Raw genomic sequence first — 19390 nt, 5'->3', positions numbered from 1 at the left:
TCTCGTTTCCACTGGCAACGAGCCATCCCGTCTTGTTGACTCTTCTTTCTCGCCGCATGCCGGCTTCGCTTAGAGATCGTAGAAGCTGTTTTCATTGATCATGACGACAAAATGCTACAAAGGAGCGCCCTTCGGAACGCAAACAGCACGGTAGATTCCAGAGACGTACGGGCGTTTCTCGCACTTCAGATTCTCGCTGCAGATTCGACGTTTCGGGAGTCCATCCTCAAAGCAAAATGCCAGGAACATTCACAGAGTCGCCCTACTGCAAAAAATCGACAAGCGAAGAGGTACTGAGCTCGGAGGCGTACGTTGTCTGCAAAAAAATAGTCATTCCTCTAGAATCGTCGACTCGGGCCTGGAACTTACAATGTCGACAAAAAGACGGGCTCTTTTAGCGACAACGCGGCAGTACGACGAATACGAGGCCCCGGTAGGCTGCCCCATTTTTTTCATTAATTAATTATTTGACTTCTGACTGTTTCTTTAGGTTGGCAGCGATCGTGCGAAACGGCTCGGCAAGCGGCAACGCCACATCTCCGATACAGAGACCAGTGGAAAAAGAACAAGATGATAGAGCAGAATATGGGTCCCGGAAAATACGACATTAGAGATTCGATCGATGAAATGTCGCAGAAGCCGTCCAGTCGACGAGGCGTGTGCGAAACGACCGGACCACGATTTCACCCAATCGACAAGGTCAGCAAAACTCGTATGACTGAGAAAATCCGGACGAGCGTACAGTTTTAGTTTCACGCACTCGTCCCAGGTGTTGGGACGTATGGAGAAGGCGGAATTGCGACCGCTGCTGCGGAGGAAAAGGCTAAGAAATCGCCAGGTGTCGTAGGAATTTTGAGCAATGGCTCCAAATTGGATCGATCTATTCCCACTGTGGTAAATGAAATTCGTAGCTACTGTATGTTTCAGTATGAATGAAGGTCTTTTTTTGCAAGGGTTGCGGAATATCGCCGAGTCGGTACATAAAACGCAGCTTCACCGAAGATCTTTCTCGAAAGGTGACGAGCCTTCGAGGACCCTACGACTTGTTCACCGGAAACCGTAACCGGCCAATGACGACAGGCCACCTTTCCATTCGAGTAAGATTAAAAGATAATGTATGGGTATTCGTAGATATTTTGTTTTTAGCCTGCTCACAATCTAGGACCGGGCCAGTATCGATTTACGGCGTTCACGGACGAATGGAATGGTGCGGGAGCGCGGGGGCGTGTTGTTCCGGCTTTGTATGAGTGGTCCTATCTCTCCTAGATCGCCATCACGGCAGACACGGCGCTTTCAGCGCTTTAGATCAGTACCCCGAACTTCCCACGGAGCGAATTTATCTCAGTTCGTTGAGCCAGTGGCCGAGACATTCCGTACGAATAGCCTAGGGATTTGGGAATTGTACGCGTCGATTCTTATTTTGTAGGAGGATCCTGGTCCTGGATGGTATCAGGTTCGAGAATTATCCGGTGTCAAAGTCGTTGATTCGCCTCCGTTCCATTCATCGGACGAGCGTTGGGGAAGAAGAGCGATGAAATTTTTTACTGGAAGCAATGTGCGTGCGACATTTGCCTTCAATGCTTTCTTAGCCCCATTCGTTTTTGTTCAGAATCCTGTAGGACCGGGTCGGTACGACATTCGAAAATGGCACGAGTTGCAGAAGAAGAACGGTTGCGAAAGTGCCTTTGTCTCTGCAACGCCACGAATGTCGGGGAAGGGAATCTCTGACATGGATAGAATGTTGCAGTAAGTTACAATTGAACAATTTTTGTTGTCGGCGATTTTTGGTTTAGAGAGAGAATCACTCCAAAGCACAAGGCTTTTCCTCAGCCTGGAGCTAGTGACGCGGATCCAGAGTTATTGGGACGCGTCAAAGTATACTGATGTAAAGTACTGTATTAGACCTAAGGGTACCTTTGACAACTTTAATTAAGAGCCCTACAGTATGTTTACCCTGTATACTCTCTTGCGCAGAGTCTCAGTCCGGATAGAGATCGTACAGCTCCATAGAGATTTCCCGCAGATCGAGCGTTTTAGAAATCGAAATTGGACTTTGACGTGTTTTTGGTGTCGAGAAATCTCGGGATTTTCCCTATCCCGAACGTGGGAGTCATCCGCAGGTCTGACGCGCGGCGCCACGTTGCCTCACAAACGTTGTCGACATAACCGCATGCCCTGCGCTTGAAATCTGTACACTCGAACGTCCGTCTGAAAGAAAGCGGTCAAAGCACAGCGTCGAACGTACGGTAAGTCATTACATTCGATTTCTGTTGAGCAACTACGTTGCCACAGTGTAGAACATCAGTTATGTCACGTCCCTTTCGCGAAGCAACCCTGACACGTAGAGCTTCGGCTAGGTTTCCGTTGAAAGCATGTAGCAGCCAGGACACACAGGGTAAAAACCGATGACGTAAGCTGCAGTACATTCAAGTTGGCACGCACCCACGACGTACGCTTGACTACGAAAAGTGAAAAACAGGGGAAGGGTTTAAGCAATTTCACATTCAGTTCATCTGCATATAAAAAGGGTTTTGGTACATAGGGTACATATAGAAGTCCAGCTTGCTCTGAATTGTATACATATGGGACTGACGCTGTTGTTCTTCGGTGTTGTAGGATGTCTGATTCAGGCAGCTTTGTCACGGGAAATCTATCCTGGTTGCTTTGTCTGCCAGTGCAACTACACCGTTGGTCTTGTCGACTGTCGCTCGAGAAATCTGCGGTCTCTTCCGCCGAACGCCAGTCTTCCCTCATCCGGCATTTATTCATAGTTCGTCTCCTCCTAACCCCTATCGTTACTTTAATTTTTTTCTTTGTTTTTTGACAGCGATTTTTCCAGCAACAAGATCGACCACGTTGATCCGTATTACTTTCATTCGTTCAAAGACATTGCGCACATGTGAGGTTTGGCGTACACGCGCTCATTGCTTTCGACAATGTAACCTTAGCGTCGGGGATTTTAATCGACTCGAAAAACCCTTTGTGCTTCCCACGACTGTTCGAACAATGTAGGAGTACTCTCGTTTCGTCGCGTTGTTCTAATGGCGGTACTGTATTTTAGAAATCTAGTTGGCAATCACATTTCGGATGTTTGTGGATTCTTCTCTGAAAGAAAACGGTATCCTGTTTTTAGCAGACTGTAATACGCAATCCTGAATAGATTCGACGATGTGCTGCTAAATGTTTCCTTATTAGAATTCTACGATATAATCGAATTGATCTATCAACTGGCTTTGTAAGAGATTTTCCGGCTCTGTGGCAAATGTATTGTTTGCTTTACCTAACCAACCAACTAACTAACTAATTCGTTCGTTCTTTTGCTAGTGACTTGTCTGGAAATGACATTAGTCAAATTCAACCTGCGGCGTTTAGGAATTTGTCGTCTCTGCGAAGGCTGTTTGTCTTGAAACTTCACAATTACCTTTTGATTAGCATATCCTTTTTAGGAGCCTCAACGACAACTCTCTCTCTCTCGTAACTTCAGACATGTTCGCTGATCTTGGAACATGCAAAGAGGGTGGTGCAAATCTAGAGATGTAAGAGAAAAATATAATTAACGGTTAAGATGACTTTGTGTGCTTTCAAGAATCCTTGACAATAACTACATCGCGGAGTTACCCCCCAAGGCTCTAAATCTAATCTGCCTCGTTGAGCTGTGAGAACGCGTGGCTAATATGAACAAAATCGAGTAGCTTGGCTTGTGTCTTCAGTAGCCTAAATTCAAACGAAATGTTGAATATTTCACGCGATGCTTTCCAGCTGTTGCCTTATATGAGAAAATTGTACGAGATTCATATTTTACATCGATACATAGCGATACGTTTTTGCGTGCAGACATATAACGTCAAACCGATTAGAAAGCCTTGAGGAAGAGACGTTCTATTACCAACGAACTATCATGGAGACTTTGTATGGTGTGCAGAATTGGCTTTAGGCCTTACGTAAACAATCGATGCGTTTAGAGATCTTTCTAATAACTCTTTTCGATCAATCAATGGACGTCCGTTCAGAAACAAAAACGAGCTCTACGTTTTTGAGTTGTAAGGCCAATTGTAAACTGGTGCTCATCTTTTTTGGTCACTACGAGTTTGAAGGTCTCTCCAAGGCAATGGGCTGGAAGAAATTGACGCGTCTTTTTTTAGTACTCTTCAGATCATTTACTTGTGAGTTTGACCCAACTTCTAATAAGTAAGGGCACGATTGAGATGCTGTTTTGCGTGTGCGTTAGAGACGTTTCTGGAAATCGTTTGAGCAAATTTCCCCCGACTTTGTCCAACCAGAAATATTTACGGAGAATGTTTGCGAATAGATTTTTTACCCCACAGGTGTGTTCTTTGATTTTTGGTTTTTGCAGACTTTGCGTATCTAATTACTTTCAAACCATCACGACGTCGACGTTTGTGGATCTTCCGAATTTATATGCTTTGTAAGATTTGAATTATTTCACTTGGGACTTGGTTAATTAAAGGGTTGCCTTTTTTTTTTCTAAGAAATCTAATGGAAAATCAGATCACCACGCTGGAAGAAAATGTGTTTTTAACTTTACCTAGCATCCAAGCAATGTGAGAGTTCATGTTTGAGTTGCGGGCCAATCAGAAATTTTCTTGTAGATATCTACATCAAAACCCGATATCAAATATGTCACTTAAATCGCTTGCATTTTCGAACAAAACTCAAAACGCTCACGTGTACGGTTTGAACGACACAAGAGTACAATTTAAAAAAGCATTTTAAATCTTAAGGTATTTCCAATGCTCCGAAATTGACCAGATACCTCCTTTTTCATCAAACGTTCACGTGTGAGACGTGCACCTTTACCAAGCGTTTAATTAATTAATTAATTAAATTCTTTGTTTTAGGCATTGCGCTTCGAGAGGGAGTCTCGCTAATTTTACAGCTCACGTATCCTCTGTCAATTACTTGAGATATAACGGTTTCATTTGCTCGAAAATTGTTGCCGCGGCAAACTGCGCATACTTCACGTGCCATCAGTGTCCGACCGGCACGAGATCAATAGCAGTTCCCAGTAGTAGAAAATACGGTTCTATTTGCGTACCGTGCCCAGCAGGTTGACTAACGTTTTATGACGTCACGCTTTGAAACATCTTTTTTGTGTGTTGTTATAGGTGGCTTTTATCAGGATGACTCCGGCAAATCTCTTTGCAAAAATTGCGTAAACGGATCGTTCGTTGCGCCTCACTCGAGTCCGGGAAAGACGGCCTCTGCCTGTCAGGTGTGTCCGAGAGGCACGAAGACGAGCGATCACGCGGGCTACAGGGCCTGCAAGTGTCTGACCAACTATTATCGTCTCGAACGATTTGGACCGTGTTTCAAATGCCGCTACGCCGGTCAGCAGTGCATGAACGACTACGCCAGCGTGAAAAGAGGCTACTGGTGGAACTGGGCTTCGAACGGCGTCAACACGACCGACGAGCTCGAGCAGGCGTATCGAGACTTTGCGAACAATTTGTCCGTTCTCGACGATAGCTATTCAAGAGAGTCAATGAACTTTTCGGGCTACCTCCCGCAGATATACCGCTGTCCGATCAAAGACGCCTGCAACGGACGAAGCGACGCGGAGGCCAAAGTTCGAATAGGCAACGCTAAGATGTGCAGTGAAGGATATCAGGGTGCCCTTTGCGCCCAATGCTCCAAAGGCTACTACACGTGGTTCGAGCGATGCTACGAGTGTCCTCCCAAGTGGAGAACCGGTCTCCAGCTAATCGGACTCGTCTGCGCGCTCCTCCTACTCGTCGCCGTCCTATACGTCGTCGACAAGGTGAGGGGAAGCGAGTCGGGGCACGGATTGATCGATCGACTCAGTTCGACGTTGAAAATCATAGTCGGCTTCGTTCAAGTCATGTCGGGCGTCTTCGACGCGCTCACCTATATACCGTGGCCGCAAGTGCTTCTCACCTTCAGTCACTATATGAAGCTCGCCGAGCTGAACGTTCTCGCCGTCGCCAGTCCCACTTGCATAAGCGAGCAGCTGAGAGTGAATGCGCTCGTCGAGCCGATATTCAAAGTCGCCTGTCAAGTGGGTCTTCTCGCGTCGATATGGATCTATTACAGAATAAAACGCCAGTTCTTTTTGACGTCGGATGTCGACGTTTCGAGAACGAGAACGTCGTGTCTTCGAAATGCTTGGTGGATTTTGTTCATATGCTATCCGTCGACGTCCGATTCCATAATGGCGACTTTTCCGTACAAGTCGTGGACTTGTTTGAATATATGCCTGTCGAAGGACAAAGCGAATCCTCTTTGTCGGTCGCTTTTGAAAGAGGATTTGAGCGTCGAGTGTCGCTTCGACGATCCCAGATGGAGAACTATGTGGATTATGTGCTGGAGTCTGATATCCTACGTCGTTCTTCTTCCTTTGCTTCTACTGGCAGCGTTGTGGATCAAAAGGAAGAAAGCGATAAAGACCGACTTCTTGAAGAGCATCGAGTTTCTCGACGATAACTACAAGGCCAGGTATTGGTATTGGGAGGTCGTAGAAATCGGTCGGAAATTTCTTTTGACTTTTGGAATAAGTTACTTCGGTCGAATGAGTCATTCTGGCCTTGCTCTTGCCACGCTGTTGGCAATTCTTTTTCTTGTGCTTCACGCCCAGTTTAGACCGATCAAGCGTAATTCTGGGCACTGGCTGCAGCTGCTGTCGTTATCCGTCATTTCTACCAATCTAATCATGGGGACGCTGTTTTTGGTTTCTTATGAGGACAAGGAGGACACCGGCTACAACGGTCTTCTTGACGAGAAAGCGTTCAGTTGCATAGTATTAGCAGTCAATGTATTTTTTCTTGTCTACCTGGCAGGTAAGTAGGATTTTGATCAATTACGATCATTCTTAATTTTCTCTGAATTTTAGGAAAATTCTTTTACATTCTTGCAAAAACGGTCAAGGAAGTGACACGAAAGTATGGGAGAGTAAAGATATTGACGTGCCTAATGCATCTTGTGGGAAGAGAAGAAAAAGAGGAGTCTTTGGAAAATGACGAAGCGTCCATACCTCTTTTGGGAGACAGTTGACGAAATGTCAGACTCTAAGACTCTAAGAAGGGTCGTGTTCTTGTAATTTTTGTCAATATTTTTTTGTACATAATTATTGGTCATAGCAACGCGTGCGCTAGGCTGACGTAGACAAAGATGGCAAGTTTCGAGATACTCCCTATATCGCCGCGAAAGAGCGCCTTTTCTTTATCTAGGCCGAACGAAAGGCAGTAAACAAGTACTATCCACCCGACTGGACGCCGGCAAAGGTAATCATTCTCGTTTTTCTCCCGTTCTCGTCTTCACTTCCTCGCAGGGATCAATAAACACATACCGAAAGTCGCATCCACTACGAGAACGAGCGAAACGCCTACACGAAGGCATCCTAAGAATAAGGCAAGACAAAAGAACGAAACCACGCCTCGATTTAATTAATTAATTAAAATTTCAAGATTCGAACTTCCGTACAACATCTGGTGCGGCGGCTGCGGCGACATGGTGGGCATGGGCGTGCGCTACAACGCGGACAAGTCCAAAGTGGGCATGTACTACTCCACTCCCATCTACAAGTTCCGCATGAAATGCCACCTGTGCGACAACTACTTCGAAATTCAAACGGATCCAAAGAATTGCGACTACGTGATCGTCTCCGGCGCGTCGCGCAAGAACGAGCGCTGGGAGCAGCCGGATAACGAAGGCCACTCGGTCGATCGCACGGAGAGCCATAAGATCGCCGACGATCCCATGTACAAGTTGGAGCACGGGATGAAGGACGAGAGGAAGGCGAAGGAGGAGGTGCCGCGATTGAGTCAGCTGGAGAAGATGCAGGAGGCAAAGCGAGACGATTTCAAATTGAATCAAATGCTGCGGAAAAAATTTCGGGTAAGAAGGGCTTAGAGATGAGTGCGAGACGCTAGAGAGAAGAGCCAAATTTTAAGGGTGAGAAAAAGGAGATAAAGCTGGTGAAGGATAAAGATGACGCCCTTCTGGCCAAAGCTTCGTTGGACATCGATTTGGTCGCCGAGGATCCCGACGACGTTCGACGAGCCTCAGCGGTCTTTTTTCACTCCAAAGTCAATGATATGAAAGCGGCAAGACGGGCAATTAAGGCGCAGTCAATCTTCGGAAAAAACAAGCCGGGGTCAACACTCGCCTCAAAGGGACTGCTCAACCCTCAAACGTTCACGCCAAGCGGACTCAAGAAGAGTAAGCCAGACGTGGGAGTAGCACGCAAAGAGGAGAAAAATAATCTCGTATCATACGATGACTCAGACTCGAATTCAGATAGTTAGTTAGCTGTCCCACGTGCATGTACGTATAGATATCCGAATCCGGGCATACAGGACTGTACGACTCCCGTGCGAAAGTCGATATCTCTTTCTTTCTTACGCTTCTCTCCGCTGGACGATGGCGGAAACCCGTCGCGCGTTCGCGTTGAAGCTAAACAGGTATATTCCTTCGCGCACCAGGCGACGTAACCTAGTCGGGCCGCAGAAACCAAGGGGCGGCCCAAGCTCGCCAAGCGGCGTCCGTCGCCTTCACGCTCGACGAACCGAGTTCGAAAGGATCGTCGAACTATGGAACGAGACCGGAAAGCTTCGCCGAATTCACTTCGACCGTAAATAACGCTTCGTGGAAGTTGACTTGACGCGTGCATGCGCGTTTTCGTTTCTCTTCGGAGGGTCCGACCGTTTTAGCGGAGATCGTCAATCCGGTCGATTACGAGGACTTCGTCGAGAATCACGCGTCGGTCATCGAAAAGGATCAACTTCGAAATATGCTCGTCTTTCCGTCGGACGACATCGAAGTGCGCACGATGCGACAGCAATTTCGCACGATCGACATTCCCGTGCCGAGCGAAGCGCGGTAAGAAAAAATACCGCGAAAAAGGCCAAGCAAAAAAAGTAAAATTTTTTTCTCTAAGGAATGTACGGGATCCTCACGTGCAGGAGTGCATCGATCTTTATCTCAGCGACAAGCCGCGCGTGGTCAGGAAGTAAGGAAGGGATCGGGGAAGCGATGGGGTCCTCGATGATTCAAGATTTGATTTTGATTCTAGTCTAAACTGTTATTTCTGTTGCGCGCGATTGGGTTTGTTCCAATTAGAGGCGTAGTTACGGTTACGGTTTACAATCATGTCTAGAAGCGCTGGTAACGATGCCCATCATGTGGCATGCCTAAATTAAACAATTAGACCCTATTCAATGCATTGGGCTTATTCATTAGTATGTGTGTTTTTCCTTCTCTTCGTAAAGGTACAGTGAAGGCCACGCTATCGGACAGCGGGCATCGAGAATCAGCTTTCGAGCTCCTCAGTTTGTTCGAGCGTTGAGCAAGCAGGAGTACGAAATCGACGGCACTTCCCAAGAGGAAGAAATCAAGGAAGACGTAAAGCGATAGAAAATAGTGATACTGAAACTGTCTCATGCGGAGGCGTGTTAGACGGCTGACGGGAAAGAGGGGAGGTCGAATACTTTTCGGAAGAGTTCCGTGACGTCGTTTTCGTTCAAAACGAATAAGTTGTCGGCGTGAGTCAATATCGTCTCGAGTTTTTAATTAATTAAAAATCTCACGTGTCTCTCTCTCTCGCGCTCTACAGTTATTATGATCTTCAGTCATCCAATGAAGACGAAGTGATTCCTTCCATTCTCGATACCGTTCATCCGGATGAGGTAGACGGACTGAATCAGGAGCGACGTTCGGCAAACCGACAGTCCAGCGTCTTCGCCGTCTATCCTTTGCCAGACGACGTACGATTGGGAAATGATAAGAAACGTTAATCCGATTGGATTGCTTAGGAAGAAGATATCGAAAAGAGACCGCCCGCACCGATGCCTTCAGAGCATTTTGGCCAGAAAATCATGGTCAAGTGCTTGGAACTAAAGTAAGAAAATAAATAACCAGCATTTTCTTTGGTGACGGCTTCTCTCTCTCTCTCTCTCTCTCTCTCTCTTCCTCTATCATAGGCTAGAGCTTGTAGTTGAGCCTATTTTTGCTGTCATGGCTTTGTACGATGCCAAAGAAAAGCGGAAGGTATTCATTCCTCCTTCTTTATTATACGCTCTTTTGCTCCTTTTAGATTTCCGAGAGTTTTCATTTTGATTTGAATTCAAAGGACATCGAAAAAATGCTCTCCCGCCACGGAACGGAAAAATGCATGCCGTCCGTCAGCCGTTCCTCAATCTTCTCCATCACCTATCCCAACACGGACGTCTATCTCGTCGTCAAAGTAAAACCTCTATATTGAATAGGCGAAAGAAGGCGACGCGTGTTTTCCTGCGCAGCTGGAAAAAGTGCTACAACAAGGAGACATAACCGAAGCGGCGGAGCCTTATATGAAAGAAATGGATAGCAAGGTGCCGTCAAACATTATTAATGACTCTTTGTGTAGTTAATTAAACGCTTTTCCTTATAGGGTAGGGAAAAAATTCGCGTGGCAGCTATTCACAATTGCGATCGCTTGGGTCGATATCGCATGCCGTTTGCGTGGACGGCCATCAATCTTTCGGAGGTTCTGAAGGACCAGTCGCCGTCTGTTGGCGGGGGAGGAGGAGGCAGCGCTACGATTTCGAGCCACGAATCGACGGAGGGGGGAAGTTTGGGCGCCGAATTGAGGCCTCGAAGCGCAAGCCAAGAACCAGGTAAGAAGAAAGGGGAGGTCCTCAGAGCAGGGAGTACTACTACTATAGTGATTTCTTGTAGGAAAAAGAACGAGTTCCACTCTTCCCATAAGCGGCAGCTCGGCCGTCGATCCCAAGCGAGCGAGCATGGCCATCGACAGCAGCAACCGAGATCGCGAGGAAAGCGACGCCTTGAACCACGTTCTTTCCCACTTCAAAGCCGTCACGCTGACAGTGAACAGTTTCTTCAAGCAAGACGGCGAAAAGCTCAAAGACGAGGACCTCTACAAGTTTCTTCTCGATCTGAAGAAACCGACGTCGGTGCTCAAACGACTCAAATGCATGGCAGGTAAGAAATTTATTTACGCGTAATTCCCTTATATTCCATTCCCCCCTACTACTGGTCCTTCCTAAGCGATTCCGCGCACGCACGCGGAAACCATCCGCGCTCGCGACTGTACTGATTCGGTCGCAGCGAATCAGCGCCGTCGCGCAATTTCTCCACGTACTCCCCCAAAACCTTATTACCGTACAACCAACGCCGATTGGCTCGCGTTACCATGACGATATCGCCGCCGGAAACGTCGAGTCGCGGACTATCGATTCCCGGACAGTGACACGCGGTCGAACATCCGTAACACACGCCGCAGTAGTCGCGTCGTCCGCTGTAGTCGCGCTTGACGACGTAGGGAACGGTCGCGTCGCGTTTGCGTCGTTTCTGCGCGAGCTGTTCGCGCGTGAACGTGTACTGATCGCAATCGTCGCGCACCGGCCACTCGACGCCGTTTCCCGCCTCGCGCCAGACGAACGTCGCGTTGCGCCAACAGCCGACGTCGTACGGATGCGCGAATTTATCCCGACCGGCGCGACGACGCGCCGAATTCGCTTTCTGTACGATCCATCGTTCGATTTCCGTCACATTTTGACTCACATTCCGCATTTGTATAACGAGTAGAAACCCGACGCTAATCGTTACCCCGGCAGCGAGCCCGATAGCCAATAGGGTACCGAGTAGCATTAGGGACGTATACGGGAGAAAAGTCGTTTGCACGAAGCCCCTTATAAACATTGCGCGATAGACTAGCATCGACATTAGAACGAGAGCGTGCAAACAGCCGATAACGACGTGACCCAAAAAGAGAATGAAAGCCGATTGATTCGAATGGCCCACGCAGTTATTGATCCACGGGCAGTGGTGATCCATTCGCAGCGAGCAGCGACCGCACGTCGAACAGTGATGAGCGCGCGGCGCTTTGAACGCTTCGCAGACGTCGCAGTATTGGAGATCGGCTTCGTTTCGCGCGTCGGCTGGACGCCAGCCGGTCGGAACGCGACCGGGTCCGCGAAAACAGGCGTTTAGGAAGTTGTAGAGTACGATGGTGACGTTGAGAACGAAGGGAATTAGGTTGAAAGGGAGTGCGAGCGGTAGGGCCCGCGGATGCCATAGGAGGAACATGGAGTAGATGCCGCACGTCGATAGAGAGAGGATGATCGATAGGGCGATGAACGGTCCCCAATGACAAAGACGAAATCCCATGGTTTCGTTTTCGCTAGTGTTACGGTGTGTCGTAACGTAGTTGACCACGTGGATGGAGAATTAGCATTCTTGTATTTATCTTCTTTTTTGCCTTTTGCTTTAGGCTCACTAAAAATTGACATCTCAAAGCCGGCAGAAAATCAGGCTTGTTGCTTGACGCCCTCTTTACTGCAGGCAAGATAAATCGCGTTTTTTGTTTGTTAGTTCGAGCGCGTTTTTAGGTGAAACCGTATCCCGATGCACATGCTCGTCCGACAAGAGAAATTCAGGAGTATGCTGCCAAAGAAGTCTTTTCACCTTGGACAACGTACAAGTATGGAGAATCGTACCGTAACCTAGTGACAAGTCGTTGATGAATTTTTTTGCAGAAATTTTCTTTACGTCTATCCGCAGTCGCTCAACTTTTCGAATCGAGGCGGCTCAGCCCGTAACATTGCTGTCAAAGTTCAGTTCATGCTCGCCGAAGACAATGCAGATAAAGTAATAAAAACAGTATTGTTTCAATAACCCGTTCTCATACAGTACGAATTCCTTTAGATCATTTACGGAAAGTCTTCATCTGCCATGTACCACAGAGAAGCGTGGGCACCTGTCACATACCACAACAGGTACTATCTATCAGTTTGGTTATACCAAGAGATTTGATTGTTGGCCGTCTCTCCCTGATTATTAGGTCGCCCGACTTCTACGAGGAAGTGAAAATAGAGATGCCACCCAAGCTGGGCGACAAGCATCATTTGCTGTTCACTTTCTACCACGTCAGTTGCCAAAAGCCGACGAGAGCGCAAGAGAATCAGCCTGTGGAGCCGTCATTCATTGGCTACACGGTAAGGGAAAAAAATTGGAAACCCGTCGGAAAACGTTCACGTAGCGACGCGTCTCTCCTCAGTGGTTTCCCCTTCTAAAAGACGGATTTCTGCGCGTCGGCGAATTCCAATTGCCCGTCGCCAGCGAGAGACCGCACGCCAGCTACAGCACCCTTCCACCAGATGTAAAAAAAAAAAACGAAAGAGAAGGAATCTCGTACTGACGTTCGTCTAACAGGTTCAACTTCCCGGCATCAAATGGGTTGACGGACACAAGCCCGTCTTCAAAGTGACGCTTCACACGGTGTCATCCATTCACACCCAAGACGCTCAGCTCCAGTGTTTTTTCAACTATTGCCACGGCGAGTACAGCGGCGGCGGCGTCGGCGTCGGCGGAAGCAAGCGCCCCGCAAGCGTTATGACTCGATCCGAAGTTCCGGAATCGGAAGGCCCCGTGACGCCCTTGTCCGTGACGTCGTCCAATCCGGTCGCCAACGCCGAAGAGCGACTCATTCAATTTGTGAAGAAACTCTTGGCGTGTCGCGCCGAAGAGCTCGTTCGTTTTCTTCACTTGGTTCTCAACAAACTGTTTCAGCTTCTCATTCGTCCGCCACCAACCGGATCAGGTATGGAAAACACATAGAGGTAGAGGAATTTTCTTTTTGATTTATCTGTATCCTAGATAAACTTACTGGGATGTTGGGTGTCAATGTGAGTCAAACGGTGTTTGATACGCTCACGCAGGTCGTCGCGCGTCTGCACGATTTACTGCCCGATCAGTTGGATCGTCACGGTCGAAATCGGCTGCTCGACGCCTACGTTCAGCACGTCTTCGATCATCCGCTCGTTTCCACGGACAAGACAAAGTTGTCGTCGAATACGAGCACGGGCTCCTTGAGGGGAAGAAGCACCAGCAATCCTGGTACAGTATAGCAATATTGATTTTGGGACGAGATTGGGGTTTTGAAGTGTGTTTTTTTTGTGACTAGATTTGACCGGCGGCGATCCGGATTTGAGTTTTACTCGTAACACGGAGAAGCGAAGTACGTTCACGACGTCGTCGTCGCCTCAGTCGAAGCGCAGCGCCGTTCCGATGAGACGAGCGCCTAGTGGATCGAGGGTCCGTCGAAAGAGAGCGAAAAATGTTTTGTTTATTATTTCGTTTAGCTCATTCACGAAGAATTGGCTCTCCAGTGGGTTGTTAGTCCGATTTCGGTGAAGGAGAAGGCTGCTTGTCATTCTTGGTTCTTTTTTGACGTCATAGTGAGAATTTTTGATGATTTATTGTTTTTCTGTCTCGTCTACGTTTCTCTTTCTTTAGATCAAGAGCATTGGATTGCACTTGCACAGACTCAATCTTCTCCCAAAGTCCAGAAAGGATCGATTTTCTAAAGGATTCAAAGAGGACATAAGCAAAATCGTGAAAACCCTGTCCCAAGAAATCATCAAGAAGCACATCAAGGTACCAAAGGCACGGAAACAAGCTAAATTCGCATCTATTGCTTTTTTTTTGCAGGATCCAAAATTGGCGAGACACGTCAATATTAGCCTCGCGTTTTTCCTGCAAGACGCCCTGTCGATGATGGACCGAGGATACGTGTTCGGTCTCATCAGAGTCTACCTCAAACAGGCACGCATAGCCGAGAAACGATTGACGATCAGACGAATACGAATTTTTCTCTCTTAGATTTCGGCCGCCGTCGCCGATTTGAATTTGGCCGAATTCAAACTGGAACTCTTTCGCGTCATCTGCAGTCACGAGCACTACGTGCCGCTGAATCTTCCTCTCCCGCTCAGCCTCTTTCCCCGAGTGACCGCACTCAGTCCGGAATTCTCGTCGCCGCCCATATCGCCGCTTCAACTGACGACGTTCGCGCTGAGCGCGTCGCCGACGAGCGCCATGGCCGCCGCCCAGCATCCGTACGCCGTCGAACTCACCGACGAATTTCGCCAACAGCACTTTCTGACGGGACTCGTTCTCACCGAACTATCGAAAGTCATCGACGAAGAATCGTAAGTGGGGAGGGTCGCTTTGCGCGTTTCTCACGCGGTCTTTGTTCTCTCTCTAGTCGGCCGTCCTTGCAGCAGGTGTTGCAGCAGACTCAGCAGAACGCCGTCAGTCTCGTTCGCGATTTGTTGGCGCGTCACGACAGCGACTCTCGCTATCAGAGTCCCGAGCGTTTGGCTCGCGTCGCTTCGCTTTATTTTCCCCTTCTCGCGATCGTGATGGACGCCTTTCCGAAGTTGTACAAAGGCGGCGAAACGGGCACCGCGTGGGGCACCTTCAATCAATACGGCGACGGCGCCAGCGCCAGCGCCAGCGCCAACGGAGGAAACGGCGCAAAGGCGGCGTCGGAGAGTACGGCTTTGGCGAAGCGTCTCGCCGTTCTTTCTGGAACGGGAACAATCCAAGGAGCAAATGTACGAATGAGAGTAGTATTCTTTTTCAATTGAAATACTGTACGTTATATATGTATGTGTAGAAGGCTGCGGACGACGAGAAGGAACGATTGCTGAGTGCCGAATGCACGCGCAACTTGCTCGTCTGCTTTTTGTGGACACTGAAGAACGTGGAACCAGAATTGATGGCGGCTTGGTGGCAGTCCCTGTCCTTATCGAGGTGAGAGATGATCGTTCGCGCAAAAACTAAACAGTGAATATATGTACATGTTCCAGATTGATGACTCTTCTTGACGTCCTGACGCTGTGCGTGGCTTGTTTTGAGTACAGGGTGCGCCCGTCGTTCTCCTAACCTAACCTTCGTACGTGGATTTCTATTGTTTGTTTATATTTATAGGGAAAGAAGGCTTTGCAACTCGCCAGCGGAATCAGTTCTACCGCGTCCGACGTCCAGACGCGATTGGCCGAGACAATAATGGGCGTCGGATCGGCGCGAGCGATGATGATGAAGCGAAGAATGATGGGCGGCGGTTTTGGAGATATGAGAGGTATTATTTTAAAAGCGCAACGACGTGGAATATATCGTGCGTTGTTACACAGCAGAACCGAAGAGAAGATGGGGCACGACGCACAGAAAAGAGACAACCAAAGCGCAGGAGAGGTAGAACAGTCAGAATTCCACAGGAAGAAAAGATGTTATGTTTTCTCTTGTTTTTTTTTAGTCGAGCAGCGGCCGATCTTGAAGTCGATGCTCAAGTAGAAGCCAATCTGGCAACCGAGTGCAGCTTGATTGTGCTGGACACCTTGGAGAATCTCGTAATGGTAAGCGGCGATGATGACACTCACATGTAAATAATCCGAAAACCTAATCTTTTAGACTCTTCAAAGGAACGACTCGCTTAATACGCTTCTCGCAAAAGTTCTCACCGTCTTGCTTCAGTTCCTGTCCCACCACCAGAGCACTCATGCTCTGGCCAACATATTTGCCACGCAACGAGCCCTAATATATAAAGTGATACCTCTCTCCTCCACGTCGGAAGACTTCGCGCGTCACCTTCTTTCTGTCGTAGTTTCCCGAGCTTCTCTTCGAGGAGGAAATAGAACAGTGCGGCGAATTGTGCACGGCTCTGTTGCGCCACTGTGGCTCTGCCCTATCCTCGACGCGTTCCCAAGCAACCGGTTCGCTTTATTTGTTGATGAGACAAAACTACGAAACAGCAGCTGTCAGTCGAGACGCAAGAGAAAAGTCCGCATTTCGCTAATAACGGTTTTCTAGAGTTTTGCGCGTATAAAAGTTCAAGTGACCGTGGCTCTGTCGACGATTGTCGCCGGCGTTCAGGAGGCACGTGCATGGAGATTGTGGCCGTCTTTTGGTATTAATTTCTTTGTAGCAAGGGGTTTCGCATCAGCCTTTCAATCCGGAGAATTTGCGTCGATCTTTGAAGACGCTCATTTTGTACGCAAATCAGGATAAGTCAATGGCTGGGACGAATTTTCCCGAACAGGTTAGCAACTTCAGTAAATTTAATTAATTAATTAAATACTCGTTTCTCAGGTAACTGACTTGGCTGAAAATCTAAACAAGATTCTTGTGGACACAGTGAAAATGAACGAATGCAAAGAGGTGACTAGATCATTTTATATAGCTGCAGACTTTCAGCGACGAATTTCTACTAATTTTCAGGATCTTGAAATGCTGGTTGACTTGATGCACCGAATAGCAAACGGCTATCAAGATTCACCTGATCTGAGACTGACGTGGCTCCAGAACATGGCCGGAAAACATAGCGAGGTAAAAGAGCAATAAAGTACGCGTGAAGCCAAACATATGATGATTGGCTAATGAAGAAACAAAACAACGCTGAAGCGGCCATGTGTCTCATTCACGCGGCGGGACTCGTTGCGGAGTACCTGTACTTCATCGAGGATTGTCCTCACCTTCCGCAAGGATGTGTTTCGTTCGAGGTAGGCCACACTATCTCAGCGTGCGTTTTGAAAATGAAAACGCGTGTGTTTTCATTTTAGAACGTGTCTCCCAACGTGCTGGAAGAAAGTGCCGCATCTGATGAACCGATATGCCCCGTATTTTAATTGTTTGTACGAGTTATATTCTCGCGAGAGAGGTTTTCTCCTTTTAGGAAGAGGACGGAATCTGTACAGGAAAACTCTTTTCGGAGTCTGGTCTTGTTGGCCTTATTCAGCAGGCGGCTGTTCTGTTTGAACTGGTGAGTGCAAATTCAAAAGCGATCGATTGACTGGATTTCTCTTTAATTAACAGGGAGGACTGTACGAAGCTGCTATTCGTCTCTATGGCATCCTAGTTCCCATATACGAGGCAAACCGATCGTTCAAGGAACTCGTAAGAATCCACGGGAAAATGCAACATCTTTACAGTGATATCATCAAAAAGGTAAAGAGTAAGTCGGATAAATCGAGTGTAATTTCAATTTCTTTTCCGTAGGAAAGTAAACGTATCCTCGGCTCGTTCTTCCGCATTGCGTTCTACGGCAGTGCGCTCGAGGACATGGACGGAATGGAGTTCATCTACCGCGAGCAATCGCTCACGCAGCTCTCCGAAATGGCCTTGCGTCTGCAGAAGGTCTACAGCATTCGTCACCCGCAACGCGAAGTCGAAATCATCAAGGAGTCGGGAAAAGTCGACTCGGCGCAGCTGGATAAGAAAAAGGTCTCGTTGGCCGGCCCTACCTCTAATTGCTCTTTTATATTTTTTTGTCGCACAGATATACATTCAAGTGACGTACGTTTCTCCCTACTTTGAGTCTTACGAGCTCAAGGATCGCGTGACTGTGTTTGAAAGGAATTTCAATATTAGTAGGTGTTCGTTAATAACGTTGCGAAAGAGGTTGCTGTTACTTTTTTCTTCTCTTATATAGAGCGATTTGTTTATTCGACGCCGTTCACTGAGAGTGGTAAGGCGCACGGCGACTTGAGGTCCCAGTACAAGAGGAAGACTATTCTGACGACGGAAAATACGTTTCCTTACGTCAAAACGCGAGTTCCCGTTATTGAACGAGAGGAGGTACTACGAACGCAGTGTAATCCGAGTAGAGACATCCAGCTATTGTTCTTCATCGTAGTTTGTTCTGACTCCGGCTGAAGTGGCAATTGAAGATATGACGGCGAGAACGAAAGACTTGAGAAAGGCCACGGCGCTCGATCCACCCAATCCGAAACTGTTGCAAGTGCAGCTGCAAGGAGCCATCAGCACAACAGTCAATCAGGTCAGTAATCCCCTTCTTATAGAGGTGTATTCGAAGGAGGATTCCTCATCCTTCATTTTAGGGTCCGCTTGAAATTGCCAATGTGTTCCTTTCGGATAAGGAGGCCGTTGAGAAGTCGCTCTCCTTGCAGAAATTGCGTTCTTGCTTTCGAGAATTTACTCTCAGGTAATGGTGCATAATCATCTGAATTAGTTATTCGAATTTTTGTCGAAAGGTGCGGCGAAGCGCTGGAAAAGAACAAACATCTAATTGGCGAAGACCAGCGAGAATACCAGCGTGAAATGGAACGCAACTTCATCACGTTCAAGGAGAATTTGGCGCCAATGCTGCCGGAAAGAAGATTGACTTCGTCAAGCATGAAAGCTCGCAGGAAAAGGTAGGTGGGATGTACATAAATGCTAGGCGGAGATTAATACGCACTATTTTGCCAGCCGCGAAGCGATGCTATTGTACAAGATATCACGTGGTTCAACTGCAACTGATGACGCAGACGGAAAAAGGCTTTGATTTCGTATAGTAGTGTAGTACTAATTTCAACTTCTGGGTCATTATCTACTAAAGTCTTTGTCTTCCCTCCTTTTATTAATGTGCAAAATATTTGTTTCTAATTAATTAGGAGCGGGTGTCTGCTCAGCGAATACCGTAGTAAGAATCTCTCCGTATAAAATATCCCGGATGTACAAAATCAAAATGAACAGAGTTCTCCCTCTCCTCCATCCACCCCCTCGCCCAGACGGGTAAGGCCAGATGGGCACCTGCTGTGAGCCAAGGGCTCGTGGGGTCACTCCATACTCC

General features: G+C 47.7%; 5 protein-coding genes across 5 annotated transcripts; 4 read left to right on the top strand and 1 right to left on the bottom strand.

The window, feature by feature from the left end:
* The first annotated feature begins 11 nt into the window (after positions 1-11).
* Positions 12-1952, top strand: LOC136190307 (ciliary microtubule-associated protein 2-like). The gene is made up of 11 exons (XM_065978429.1): positions 12-150; positions 203-290; positions 343-433; positions 491-699; positions 751-894; positions 954-1097; positions 1147-1207; positions 1267-1373; positions 1427-1555; positions 1610-1746; positions 1794-1952. The coding sequence occupies exons 1-11, from the start codon at positions 101-103 to the stop codon at positions 1882-1884; spliced, it is 1251 nt and encodes a 416-aa protein (XP_065834501.1). The 5' UTR covers positions 12-100; the 3' UTR covers positions 1885-1952.
* Positions 1953-2096: 144 nt separating this feature from the next.
* On the top strand, positions 2097-7130 carry LOC136190290 (uncharacterized). The gene is made up of 21 exons (XM_065978406.1): positions 2097-2246; positions 2617-2770; positions 2828-2899; positions 2949-3008; positions 3062-3139; positions 3196-3264; positions 3325-3396; positions 3447-3536; positions 3587-3655; positions 3711-3782; positions 3835-3909; positions 3963-4040; positions 4095-4163; positions 4229-4297; positions 4355-4426; positions 4491-4562; positions 4611-4688; positions 4743-4799; positions 4860-5068; positions 5127-6815; positions 6869-7130. Exons 8-21 carry the CDS (start codon positions 3487-3489, stop codon positions 7027-7029), a joined length of 2820 nt encoding a protein of 939 aa, XP_065834478.1. The 5' UTR covers positions 2097-2246; positions 2617-2770; positions 2828-2899; positions 2949-3008; positions 3062-3139; positions 3196-3264; positions 3325-3396; positions 3447-3486; the 3' UTR covers positions 7030-7130.
* On the top strand, positions 7127-8361 carry LOC136190320 (probable splicing factor YJU2B). The gene is made up of 5 exons (XM_065978450.1): positions 7127-7149; positions 7206-7259; positions 7307-7386; positions 7443-7872; positions 7929-8361. Exons 1-5 carry the CDS (start codon positions 7147-7149, stop codon positions 8280-8282), a joined length of 921 nt encoding a protein of 306 aa, XP_065834522.1. The 5' UTR covers positions 7127-7146; the 3' UTR covers positions 8283-8361.
* Positions 8330-19207, top strand: LOC136190282 (dedicator of cytokinesis protein 7-like). Its single transcript, XM_065978393.1, has 49 exons — positions 8330-8438; positions 8485-8608; positions 8672-8856; positions 8915-8986; positions 9246-9378; positions 9433-9518; positions 9590-9740; positions 9789-9874; positions 9957-10023; positions 10070-10219; positions 10275-10346; positions 10406-10631; positions 10693-10959; positions 12251-12321; positions 12369-12460; positions 12516-12627; positions 12685-12755; positions 12821-12974; positions 13037-13138; positions 13192-13579; positions 13636-13875; positions 13943-14073; positions 14121-14216; positions 14275-14415; positions 14470-14583; positions 14641-14966; positions 15023-15374; positions 15437-15573; positions 15630-15684; positions 15751-15901; positions 15954-16014; positions 16076-16175; positions 16231-16365; positions 16424-16576; positions 16630-16695; positions 16745-16858; positions 16909-16977; positions 17038-17145; positions 17202-17318; positions 17379-17435; positions 17492-17578; positions 17632-17763; positions 17815-18039; positions 18095-18185; positions 18248-18393; positions 18452-18595; positions 18657-18760; positions 18810-18971; positions 19027-19207. Exons 1-49 carry the CDS (start codon positions 8398-8400, stop codon positions 19100-19102), a joined length of 6540 nt encoding a protein of 2179 aa, XP_065834465.1. The 5' UTR covers positions 8330-8397; the 3' UTR covers positions 19103-19207.
* LOC136190311 (palmitoyltransferase ZDHHC6-like) lies at positions 10956-12172 on the bottom strand. The gene has a single exon (XM_065978441.1). It carries the CDS (start codon positions 12145-12147, stop codon positions 11008-11010), a length of 1140 nt encoding a protein of 379 aa, XP_065834513.1. The 5' UTR covers positions 12148-12172; the 3' UTR covers positions 10956-11007.
* Positions 19208-19390: the final 183 nt, after the last annotated feature.

This window comes from Oscarella lobularis, chromosome 8, assembly GCF_947507565.1.
Source record: "Oscarella lobularis chromosome 8, ooOscLobu1.1, whole genome shotgun sequence".
In the NCBI taxonomy this organism is placed as follows: Eukaryota; Metazoa; Porifera; class Homoscleromorpha; order Homosclerophorida; family Oscarellidae; genus Oscarella; species Oscarella lobularis.
The sequence above is the reverse complement of the archived record's forward strand: the minus strand, read 5'-3'. Positions and strand labels throughout refer to the sequence as shown.

Coding starts and splice junctions, on each gene's coding strand:
- LOC136190307 (XM_065978429.1), top strand. CDS start 101: ATGACGACAAAATGCTACAAAGGAGCGCCCTTCGGAACGCAAACAGCA. Junction 434..490: donor ACGACGAATACGAGGCCCCG/GTAGGCTGCCCC, acceptor CTGTTTCTTTAG/GTTGGCAGCGATCGTGCGAA. Junction 1,098..1,146: donor CAGGCCACCTTTCCATTCGA/GTAAGATTAAAA, acceptor TTTTGTTTTTAG/CCTGCTCACAATCTAGGACC.
- LOC136190290 (XM_065978406.1), top strand. CDS start 3,487: ATGTTCGCTGATCTTGGAACATGCAAAGAGGGTGGTGCAAATCTAGAG. Junction 4,563..4,610: donor TTACCTAGCATCCAAGCAAT/GTGAGAGTTCAT, acceptor ATTTTCTTGTAG/ATATCTACATCAAAACCCGA. Junction 5,069..5,126: donor TTGCGTACCGTGCCCAGCAG/GTTGACTAACGT, acceptor GTGTTGTTATAG/GTGGCTTTTATCAGGATGAC.
- LOC136190320 (XM_065978450.1), top strand. Junction 7,260..7,306: donor CCGACTGGACGCCGGCAAAG/GTAATCATTCTC, acceptor ACTTCCTCGCAG/GGATCAATAAACACATACCG. Junction 7,387..7,442: donor GAAGGCATCCTAAGAATAAG/GCAAGACAAAAG, acceptor TAAAATTTCAAG/ATTCGAACTTCCGTACAACA.
- LOC136190282 (XM_065978393.1), top strand. CDS start 8,398: ATGGCGGAAACCCGTCGCGCGTTCGCGTTGAAGCTAAACAG. Junction 9,379..9,432: donor AGGAAGAAATCAAGGAAGAC/GTAAAGCGATAG, acceptor GAGGCGTGTTAG/ACGGCTGACGGGAAAGAGGG. Junction 13,580..13,635: donor TCCGCCACCAACCGGATCAG/GTATGGAAAACA, acceptor TCTGTATCCTAG/ATAAACTTACTGGGATGTTG.
- LOC136190311 (XM_065978441.1), bottom strand. CDS start 12,147: ATGGGATTTCGTCTTTGTCATTGGGGACCGTTCATCGCCCTATCGATC.